Consider the following 12,148-nt stretch of genomic DNA (forward strand, 5'->3'; position numbering starts at 1 on the left):
TGGAGAAGAATCATGAGTCCTCCATGCGCTGGAGTGCCTTCAACAGAGGGGAGATCATATCGGACGGACTGAAAATGAGGGAGAACAAAGCGGTCATGGGGACGCAGCTTTGTTTCCTGAAGACAAAAGATGACCGACGAGTAGGATCGTAAGAGGATCGACAATTCATCCCAATTGGCTCGAGTACCGCGGATATTCCAGTGGATAATGGACATAGGGTGAACAGAAAATGGAGGACTGTGACCAAGGTCGCTGTCAACTCAACGACTGCTCTGAGCTTGCGACCGACAGCATGGAATGGCATTCAGCCGAAGGCAGAAGATCCTAATCCATAGGTTGGTCAGGAGCAGCTCCTGCCACCAGCGATCGGCCAGTTGATCGGCCGCCAGCAGTGCGCCTCGACGACACAGAAGACGGCCGAGGGCGATTTCCGCCAGGTGGTACTGTAGATGGGACACGCCTTGGTGGAGAAGGAGAGGAACTGGGTCTCTTTGTAGCCTTGTTGGAAGTATGATGTTTAGAGGAAGGAGGAACCGCTGTGGCTGAGACTCAGTGAAGTTACGTTTGTGAGCAGACATAGTGGAAGGTGAGGAAACCATTGCGGAAGAATCCCCCATGATTACCGGCGTCTCCGATGGCGCGCTCCTTCCTTGTGGGGGCCCTGTCTGAGGGCACTCCCGCCTTAGGTGATTGTTCACACCTCAGGTCACACCTCCCGACAAACGGACGGAGGGACCAATCGGCACTTTCGGAAGGTATCAGCTCGGGTAATCACCCCTCCCTGGGCCTGGCCGTTACCAGGGGGTATGTACGTGTCCTACCTGTCTACCCGGGGCGGGGAATTGTGCGTTACCCCGTCACCGGCTACGCATGGAAGTGCGTGGGTCGGCCTTCAGACACGCACAGGGAGGACGAAAGAGAAAGGGAAAGGAAAGAAGAGAGGTCTCAAACGCCGCAGCGGAGAAAAGGGTTAAGAGAAGAGGTAAGGAAAAGAGAAGGACAAAGGAAGGATGAAGAGATACAAGCAAGGAAGGTGAAGAATGCAGTACATTTACAAGCGTCCGTCTCCAGACGTAGGCACAAACCATACTCCCAGAGGGGGAGAAAGGGAAGGAAAGAGCCAGAGGTGAGGGTGGGGGGCGAAGATGGGGGATGGGGAAGGATGCGGAAAGGGAAGGTATGCAGCCCGGAAAGGAAGGAGGGCCACATTAGCTCGGGGTCTCGTGCTCGCTACGCACGTAGCCACAAAAGAGTTGTGGATCCCCTGGGGGGACCCCCGGAGGTGCTGGCCCTTTGAGGCAGTCTCCAGTGGCAGGGTTCTGACGTGGCCCGGTGGCATGCGGCATTTCTGGTAGAACACTGCAAGGCGAGCAGAATGTCTCCCTAAAGTGAATAACACAGGGAGATGCTGCTTCCACCTCGACTGTGTTACCCTGGGCTCATAAAAGCATCGCAGGCGACATGGTCAGCAAGGAATATATCTCCACGATACCCCACTCTATATTTTTTGAGTGTGGGAAAGAGGACTGGATTGTGTCCATTTAGATGCTGGCGCCAAGGAAGTGCCTGGAAAGTTGTTTGGTCGGGCAGCGACTCCCACAGGCGACTGCGATTGGCCAGACCAATGTGACGTAAGCAGTGTTTTCGGTGCACTCACAGCTGAGCAGGAGTAGCGCTCACTGGTGAAAAATTTGTTAAAATGTTGCTATCGGACAGCCACAGCAGCAGAGCGGCAAGTTGTGCTAGATTTTAGTAGAAATGAGACACTTGCAGAGTACCGGGTGATAAGGAGTAATTGTAGGGTAGCTGTGTACCTTATCCAGAACTCCAGATAATTTTGCGAAATTGTGTTGTGTACACATGCCGCTGTGAGCGACTTCACACCTGATTGGCATAACAGGATGCCGAGAACAGCCAGCTGGGGAATATCATAGAGGATAAGAGCAGAACAGGTAAAATACGCAGCTCTAGCCGTAGCACAATCAGCCTTGCTGTTTATAAAAGTAAAATGGGTGGCCATTAACCCAGTGAGCATCACAGCACATTCTCATATTATTTCTGTGATAACATACTGATGTACTTGACCTAGAACCTTGTGGTCTCATTCAGTTAAGGGGAAGTGATAATCCGCATTGCTCAGTTTTATAGTTGTAGATTCATGTTAAACTGCTTTCTCTTGATTAAGATATTAATCTGTCCACATTCAACAGGAATCACCTCGTTAATGTGATTTATTAAGTATATATAAATTCTCAAATGGAATAAATTTGATTATCTTTCCCAATATTTCAGACTACATATATTGACACGCCAACCCTATCCTACTACCTAGTCAAACATTTTGGTGGGGTTAACTTGATATTAATAGCTTGCATGCATCACTACTTTCTATGAGGCAAGTGACTTCACCCAATCCAATTTTTCAATAGAGGCCTCTATTGCATAGTCAGATGTCATTAAGTGCATAAGAATTGCATTGGAGGAATTGAGTTCAGTAAATAGGTCATTTGCATAACGCCTCACGACAGCAAAGGAAACTTGGAGGTCACTTCCAATGGTCATCCAAGAGGGTACCTTTCGGGAAGGTTATGGAAGAGGGCCAGGGAGGATGCTGTGCATCAAAGTCACTGAGCAGGAAAAAGAGGTGAGTGAGTTGACAAATAAACTGGAGGAAGTCTTCCCTCGTGACACCCAATGATGGAGGGATGTAGGCATTACAAAGAGGAAAGGCGAAGCACAGAAGGTAAATAGGGACTGCAACAGCTTGCAGCAGGATGTTCAGTGAGATGGTATAACTACAAACGTCATCCAAGATGAGCAGCAGGCCTCCCCAATAAGATGGTATGCCGTCCTTGGAGGTAAGGTCAAAGTGAATTGGAAAGAAATGCGAGAGGTCAAAGCAGTCATAAGGATGCAATTTTGTTTCCTGGAGGTAGAAAAAAAGTGGACGCTGAGATTCCAAGAACAGCTGTAATTACTCCTCGTTGGATCTAATGCTGCAAATGTTCCATTAGAGGAGAGTCATGAGGTGTAAAGGAGAGGAGGGAAGAAATGTAGGGCTGTCAGCTCGGCAGCTGCTGAATGCCAGCTTTTGACAGCTCACTGCTACAGGGCGCAGAGGCTGGAAGATCCTGTTCCGTGAGGTCTACAGAGACATCAGCATTCTCACTGGGTCGGCCTGAGGATCCAGGACGCAAAGACGGTTGGCAGTGAAACTGCACTGGTGAAAAGGTGAGTGTGAAGGGTGAGTGTATCACACAGTGACACCATTGAAGAGTATAAGAGTATCTCCAAGTTGGTGAAGGAGAAGTCTTCGAGACTTTGCGGTTGGCAGATGAAGACTCATATGTTTGTTGGCTAGAGGGAAGTAAAAAGTTTTCACAGGAATATTCCTTCTGTCCTGCCGGTTGTGTACCAGACGATTTCACCACTGGAGGGGAAGATCTGGTGGCTTGTTACACAGTTGGAGGAGAAGGAAATGGGACTGCTGCCACGACATTGAGCAATTTTATAATCATGGTGCCGAATTTGATGTTGCAATTCTGTGTGGCCACTTCCTTTGTGGAGCGAGATGTAGCGAGAACAGTACTTAAGTGCCAGATGATGAAACACAGGGTTTTCGACTAGACAACAACTTCCGAGCAACAGGGTAAGGCACTTTTTTCTTCAACCCAATCTCCTGGACAGCCTGCCCATTTTGATACAGCGGGGAGAAGCAGGCAGGCAATCGCCATTGTGAGCATCCCTACCACAAGTAACACGTTTGGCTGTGTCTTGACAAGACAGCCGAGTGTGGTTGTAACACTGACACTGGTGGCAGTGCATCAGGTTTGGAACTGACTGTGATGACTTTATAGCCTGCTTTTATCTCTGATGGAGGCACTACTCTATCAAATGAGAGAAAATGAGTGTGTATAGACACTAAGGTTGCTTCAACCTTTTACATTACGAGATGGACTGCACTGGTGCCCTGATCAGACAGGTAAGTTTGGATTTCTCCCACGCTCAGACCATTGAGCAGCCTAGTGTAAATAATAGCACGTGAATAATTTAGTGTTCAATGGACCTCGACATCAAAAGGATACCCATGGAGCAGCGAAGCTGCAGGCAGCTGAGCTTGAGAATCACAACTGATCTCCAAAAGCAAAGTGTCATTACGTACATTAGAGCAGGATTTCACAGGGCCTGCAACTGCAACAACACCTTTCTGAATTACAAATGGATTAACTGTAACAAAGGACTGACTGTCTTCAGAATGTGATCCCACAAGGAACCAATATGCAGCTGGCAGTCTTGGAATCTTTAGCTTCAGTCCATTAACGTTTAGTAGACAGACTGAGATGGCGATCCGATCATTGTGAGAAAATTCCCCACAATTGCCTGCACCTCCGATGGTGCGCTCCTTCTAACTGGGGGCCTCACCCTACTTAGGTGATTGTTCAAACCTCAGGTCACAACTCCCAAACTCCTGACAGAGGGACAAATTGGCAATTTGAGAAGCTAACAGTTCAGGCAATCAATGTGTGAACTCTACCTGTCGATCTGGGGCTGGGAATTGTGCATTACCCAGCCACCTGTTAAGCATCAGATGCACAGACTGGCCTTCAGGAGCACAAATGGAGGAAGAAGAGAAAGTGGAACCTCAAACACCGAAGCGGAAGAAGAATAGGAGATGGAATGCAACTGAAAATTCAGAACACATTTCCAAAGAGATCTCTGACATGTTCCCCAAGGGAGGAGAAAAAGAATAGCAGAAGGATAAATAGGCAGCACGGAAGGAAAAAGGTGTCCAAAGGCTGAGGACCCACGATAGCCAAACACGAGCTCACCAGAGTGTCATGAGCCCCCTGAGGGATTAGGCAGGTGCATCAGCCACTAAGCCGCCTTGGTGCAGCGATTCGCACAAACTGCACAGGTTCCCCTGGCACGCTTACATCTTCTATTAAAATTTTCACTGCCGCCCCAGTGTACTTTAAATTCCCCTTACTCACAATCAGAACTGCTGAGGTTTTCTATGTTCTGGAGTAGCACCTCAGCATAGAATGTAAATGGGCAATCCAGGCTGAAACCCACATGCATGTACTTATACAAATGAACTGACACAGTTTCAGAGACTTTGCTGATTTGATTTTATGTATATGGACCGCAGTGGCGAGCGAAAATTTGTACCACGACTGGGAATTGAACCTGCGTCTCTGGCCCACTAGGCAGGTGCGTTAGCTGTTCCCTCCTAGTCATTAAGAGGCTTTTTTCCACCTGTCGTGCAGGGTATATGAGACGTGTGAAATACCCTCAGACTTCAAAAACAATGTAGTAATTCCAATTCCAAAGAAGGCTGATAATGACGTGTTAGTACAAACGACCATCAATTTAATAAATCATGGATGCAAAATGCTGACACTACTTATCTGCATAAAAATGCTACAACTGAGAGGAGCCAACCTGGGGAAAGATTGATTTGGGTTCAGAACAAATATAGGACTAAACAACTCAATTTAGGACTGAAGAAAGAAAAATCTTCAGTTTTGGAATCTATAGATTCGTACACAAATTATGGTGCATTTGTATAAGGCACGAAAGAGAGGCTGTAACTGAGATGAGAGTCAAAAAGGTTTGTAGCCTGTGCCCCACGTCTTTTGCATACAACAAACACTGAAGGAAACCATGGAGAAATTTGAAAAAGTAATTAGAGACTAGAAATATAAACCTACAAATTTGGTGATGATACTGTAATTGTGTCAAGAGTGGCGGAGTACTAGGAAGATTAGTTGAATGGAGTTGATAGTGTCCTGAAAAATGTTTAAAATGTGAAATTCAACAAAATTGAAACAAGATTAACTGAATATATTTGAATTAAATAAGGTGAGACTTATAGAATTAGATTACAAAAAGGAATCACTAAAAGTAATAGATGAGTTTTGCTATTAGCGGGCAAAATAACTGATGACAGCTGAAGTACAGAGGATGTAAAATGTAGACTCGCGAAACTTGTTAATGTTGAATACAAATTTAATTGTTGGTGAAAGTATTTTCTTGGAACGTAATGCTGAATAGAAGTAGAAATTGGACCATAAACAGAACGGACTTGAAGATAACAGAAGGCTTTGGAATGTGGTGCTACAAATGTTGACGATTATGCTTCTAATAATTAATGACTAATGAAGACATACTGAACAAAACTGGGAAAAAATGGAACTTATGCCCCACTGTCATTATTAGAAGTGGGATGGGTTGTTGGGACACATCCAAAGCCACTTGTTAATGGTGGGAAGAGTCAGCGTGTGTGTGTGTGTGTGTGTGTGTGTGTGTGTGTGTGTGTGTAAGGAAGGAAAAATTACAAGAATGACAGAAAGGCAACAAACACTACAAGAAACAAAAGAGGACAAGAAAACCACAAAGAGATGCAAGAAAGGTAGAAGAGATTAAAACAAGAAAGAAGATTACTATGGTTGGCTGACCATGAGAATAAAAAGGAGAAACCAGCCACTCTGCAACACATTAAAACCTCCACCCTACAAGCACTAGGGTGGAGGACACAGGGGCACAAAGGACATTCACTAAAAATTAGATCAAATGATAAAGCCAACCCTCACGAATAAAACGTAGAACTAAATCAGCCGATGAGGCGTTGTCAGATAAAATTAGCAGCAATGAGCCTGGTAACCAAAGATTTTGTTGCAGGGCAGTCAGAGTAGGACAGTGCACCAGAATATGGGCCACTGTCAACCAGGCGCCGCACTGACACTGAGGTGGGAGGTAGCCGTGGGTCGCCCAAGCGTGGCCAATGCAGAGCCGGCAGAGAACCACAGAGTACCTGTGAGAGGCCCTCATCGAGGACTTTCACACATTCTTATTCTCCTTAATGGCACGCAGTTTGTTGTGCGTACTGAGATTATAGCATTCCATTTCCCAAAGCTGGAAAACTTGCGGTGTAACAACGAATGCAGTTCAGTTACGGGGATGCCAACCTCTAGAAGTGGTTGCCATGTAGCCTGTTTGGCCAGCCTGTCGGCAAGTTCATTTCCTGGAATTCCAACGTGACCTGGGGTCCATACAAACACCACTGAATGACTGGACCGTTCCAGGGCACAGATGGATGGTCACTATCATAGGATGGTGAGGGTAGCACTGGTTGATAGCTTGTAGGCTGCTCAACGAGTAAGTACGCAGGAGAAATGATCTGCAGTGAAAACCCAGAAGCCATCTTTCAAGGAGTGCTGTTCAATGTGTCCTCCATGAACATACACAAAACCATCATGACCATCAGCCATCGAGACATCAGTGTAAACCACCTCATGGCCCTGGTACATGTCCAGAATCGATAGGAAGTGACAGTGGAGAGCCGCGGGGTTAACTGAGTCCTTAGGACCATATAAAAGGTCCAGGAGAAGCTTTGGCTGAGGTATACACCATGGAAGTGTACGTGAATGGATCTCAAAGTAGAGGTGGTAAAGGGAAGGATTCCAGTTCAGACAGAAAGGAGAGGAGCGTGCTGCAACCTGCACCGCTGATGCGGAAGATGAACTGCCGTGATTGGGAAAGGAAGACGGTAATTAGGATGGTCAAGAGAGCTATGAATGTGTGCAACGTAACTGGCAAGAAATGGTGCAAGTCTTATCTTCAGTGGAGGGACTCCAGTCTCTACCAATATGTTGGTCACCGGACTCGTCCTAAAAGCTCCCGTCACTAATAGAACACCACAGTGGTGCACTGGGTCAATTAAACGCAACGCTGAGGGTGCCGCTGGACCATAAATAACACTCCCATAGTTAATGCAGGATTGAACAAGGGCTCTGTAGAGCTGCAGCAGCGTGGAGCGATCAGCACCCCAGTTGGTGTTGCTCAGGCAGCGGACGGCATTGAGGTGCTGCCAGCACTTCCACTTAAGCTGACGAAGATGAGGAAGCCACGTCAATCAGGTGTCGAAATCCAATCCTAAGAATTGATATGTCTCCACTACAGAGACTGGATTGTCATTAAGATAAAGTGCTGGTTCTGGATGAATGGTACGATGCCGACGGAAGTGCATAACACACGACTTCGCAGCTGAAAACTGGAAGCTGTTGGCTAGAGCCCATGACTGTGCCTTGTGCATGGCTCCCTGTAGGCACCGCTCAGCAACACCAGTGCTGGAGCAACAGTACAAAATGCAGAAGTCATCTGCATACAGAGAAGGTGAGACAGACGGCCCTACAGCTGCTACTAGGTCGTTAATGGCCACTAAAAACAGACAGATGCTCAATACACAGGGCCCTGCAAGACTCCATTCTCCTGGATATGGATGGAACTATGGGAGGCACCCACTTGGAAATGGAAAGTACGGAGCGACGGGAAGTTTTGGATAAATATAAGGAGTGGGCCCCGGAGACCCCACTTTTACAATGTGGCAAGGATATGATGTCGCCAGGTTGCTTCGTATGCTTTTTGTAAATAAAAAAAAAGACAGAAACCAGGTGCTGGCACCTGGAAAAGGCTATTCTGACGGCACACTTGAGGGACTCAAGATTATCAGTAGTAGAGTGACCCTGGTGGAAACTGCCCTGGCATGGAGCCAGTAGGCCCCGTGACTCCGGGAGCCAACGCAACTGCTGACTTACCATATGTTCTAACAGCTTACAAGGAATGTTGGTGAGGCTGATGGGCCAATAGCTATCCACTTCCAGCGGGTTTTTGCCAGGTTTGAGCACTGGAATGATGGTGCTTTCTGGCCATTGGGATGGAAAGGTGCCATTGCGCCAGATCCAGTTGAAGATGACGAGGAGATGTCGCTTGTTGTCAGAGGAGATATGTTTTATCACCTGACTGTGGATCCGATCTGGCCCAGGAGCTGTGTCGGGGCAATGGGCAACGGCACTGAGGAGCTCTCACTCTGTAAATGCGGCGTTACAGGGTTCACTGTGGCATATAGTGAATGAGAGGACCTTCCCTTCCATCCACAGTTTGAGGACGCAAAACGTTTGGGGGTAATTTTCCAATGCAGAGGTGCGAGCATAGTGCTTTGCAAAGTGCCCTGCAATCACGTTTGCATCGGTAAATAAGATGCCGCTTATGTTAATGCCAGGAACACCTGTTGGGGTCTGGTACCCAAAATCTCATCTGATCTTCGACCAGGCTTGGGAAGGTGACGTATGGCACCCAATTGTTGAGACGTGCCTCTCCAAACACTCCTGCCATCTTCTTATAAGATGGTGAATGCGGGCACAGAGCTGTCGAAAAACTATTAAGTACTCCAGGGAAGTATACTGCTTATGTCGCTGTAGAGCCTGCCTCACTCTTTAATGGCCTCAGCAACTTCCAGCGACCACCCAGAGACCTGTTTTTCGCTGGGGGCACCCTAAGGAACAAGGCATCGCAATTTCTGCTGCAGAAACGATTGTCCTGGTGACACACTCAACCATCACACTGATGTTACTTTGTGACTTTGTGGGGGAGATTCAACAGTGACAGCAGAGGTAAAAGCTTCCCAGGCTGCCTTGTTTGAAGCCCATCTTGGTTTGGCATCCGTGGGCATAACACCGGGGCAGTGACAGGACGATGCGGAAGTGGTCACCAAACAAGTTGTCGTAGGTTCTCCAGTGGACAATGGGAGAAGTCCTGGGCTGTAAAGTGATAAATCAATGGCAAAGTAAATACCATGAGCCACACTGAAATGTGTGGGGGCCCCATTATTTACGAGGCAGAGGTCGAATTAAGGTAGTGAAGTTCTGACATATCTACCTCGGCCAGTAAGCACAGTAGGGGGGCAGTGCTCCCGAGGTAGGTGGTGCAGGAGCAACAGGGAGGGAAGTGGCTGCCACCATCAAGGGGGCAGGTTTCGTCTTACGGCTCCGAGAGCTGACTGGAATAGGCGGAACGGAAGGGGCTGGAACTGCTGTTGTAGCAGCGGCGTAGGTAGATGTCCATACACACAGGATGTAGCCTCTCATATTTCTCTTAGCCTCAGTGTAGGTAAGTCAGTCCAGGGTCTTGTTTCCCATATTTTCCTTTCTTTCTGTAGAATCCTGCAGTCCGGCGAGTAAGAGGAATGGTGCTCTCTGCAGTTCACATAGATGGGAGGTAGGGCACATGGAGTATTGGGATGTGAAGGTTGTCCACAATCTTCCCATGTGACACTGGAAGTACAGCGGAAAGTCATATGTCCAAACTTCCAGCACTTAAAGCAACTGGCTATAATGACAGTGTGGACAATGTGGCCTATTCTACACTTTATTTTAGATCTATGTGACGATGCTGTGCTGATTCTATTTATATGTTTTGATGATGCTATTATGGCCTTATCACTTTAGGACATGGTGTAAAAGAGATCTGAGGATGGTCATTACGGACAAACCGATCATCGTCTAAAGAATAGATATTGTGATCAAAGACTGGAATGAAAAAACATTTGACAGTATTGGATCACTGTTTGTACATGCGACTATGTCGCAGTTGGTGAATATAGTCAACAGTAGTTAAGAATTTAGATCTAATTTATTTGTTGCCACTCTAACTTTGTATTTTAATTTTTCCTTCTTTTCTTACATAATGTCTGAACTGTTCCCTTTACATAAGAATTCAGTATCTGATGTCATTGTATGTGGCATATGGAAGCACTAAGAGCAACTTACTGGTTAACTGTTTCATGGAGGTATTACCTGACTCAGGGAAACGCCTCTTCTTGGGACGTCTTGCAACTGGATCGGATTCACCATTTGATGCACCAGTCTTAGGACTATCTTCTGGCTTGGATGTGATTATGGGTCCATCTCTGAACACTGCACGCCTTGAGCTCAGGAGTTTCAGCAGCTGAGAACCCACTGGAAACAAAATATATAAACAATAAGAATTATACAAAATGATTGCTGTTTCTTGAGTCCACAGTAGATGAAGAAGACATTAATATTCTTTGATCAATTTTTCTGCTTTTTCATCTGACCTTATTAACTGACAAGGGCCAAAACCTGTTTTCTTGCAAAAAAAAAAAAAAAAAAAAAAAAAACCCACACCACTCATCATATTCAACATAGCAAATGAAAGTGCTGGGAAAATGGGGAGCTGTACTAGCAATAGTGGTTTATTCAATAGTACTCTGCGAAGTTAGACAACTGAATATCACAAACACAGATAAAATGACATGTGACATACACAGACATTACTTATACGAAAGATACAAAAATGATTACATGTCTTTACAATGGAAAGTATTACATTTTTATGTCACAAAGAAACAGCTAAATTTAACTAAAAATTAAAAATAAAGTTTTTTTATGTGAATATTGTTACATTAACAACAGAAGAAAAATAAAGTTGAATTTACAACTGTATTTTAATATTTAATAACTAAAACCTAATTTAACAGAGGGGAAGAGATACTGAGTTCAGTCCTTTCTTCCAGAAGTGCTAGTTCTCAAAGGTTCGCAGGAGAGCTTCCATGACATTTGGAAGGTAGAAGCCAAAGTACTGGCAGATTGAAGCTGTGGGGACAGGTTGTGAGTTGTGTTTGGGAAGCTCAGTCAGTAAAGCAATTGCCCATGAAAGGCAAAGGTCCCAAGTTCGAGTCTCACTCCAGCACGTAATTTTAATCTGCCAGGAAGTTTCGTATTGGTGTACACTCTGCTGCAAAGTGAAAATTTCATTCTGGTAATACTGAGATTGTGTTATCATATGTTTATCGATTTCCAATAGTTACCTTTTTGATTTTCTTAACAGACTGTAAAACTTCAAAACCTATATAGTAAAAGTGTTTTTCTGTTAAAAGATGTTTGGCAAAGGGGAACCTGTTTTTCTTAATCTCCAGCTTCTTTCAGGTTCAGCAGACACATAGATGTCCCAGGAGAAATGATCAATATCCAGGGATATGACAGAAACAATCATTTGAGGCAAAAAAGTCGAGTTAACATGGGCCTGAAAATGCATACTTTAAGGGCTATGCATTTTAGAGCCTATGCTTATTAGACATTTTTGCTTCAAATGATCATTCCTGTCATATGTCTGCATACTGGCCATTCCTTCTGGTAAACAACATGGACGTTTCCACAGTAGTTGCATGTGATTTTATACATACCACTCTTTGCCAGAGGTTACAATTCATCTTTTCTATCATCACAGAGGCTCGCAGCACTTGCCTGTGGATTCCCCTGACTCCGTCAGCCACAAGTTCCCCCTTTAA

At 45.6% G+C, this 12,148-nt stretch overlaps 1 protein-coding gene across 1 annotated transcript in view; it reads right to left on the reverse strand.

Moving 5' to 3' along the window:
• LOC126412571 (chromatin assembly factor 1 subunit A-like) overlaps positions 1-12,148 on the reverse strand; it is a 99,321-nt gene that overhangs the window by 10,932 nt on the left and 76,241 nt on the right. Inside the window, exon 11 of the mRNA XM_050082215.1 lies at positions 10,635-10,796. Within this exon, the coding sequence (XP_049938172.1) occupies positions 10,635-10,796 (162 nt within the window). The remainder of the gene's footprint in view (positions 1-10,634; positions 10,797-12,148) is intronic.

This window comes from Schistocerca serialis, chromosome 7 (genome assembly GCF_023864345.2).
Source record: "Schistocerca serialis cubense isolate TAMUIC-IGC-003099 chromosome 7, iqSchSeri2.2, whole genome shotgun sequence".
Taxonomy (NCBI): Eukaryota; Metazoa; Arthropoda; class Insecta; order Orthoptera; family Acrididae; genus Schistocerca; species Schistocerca serialis.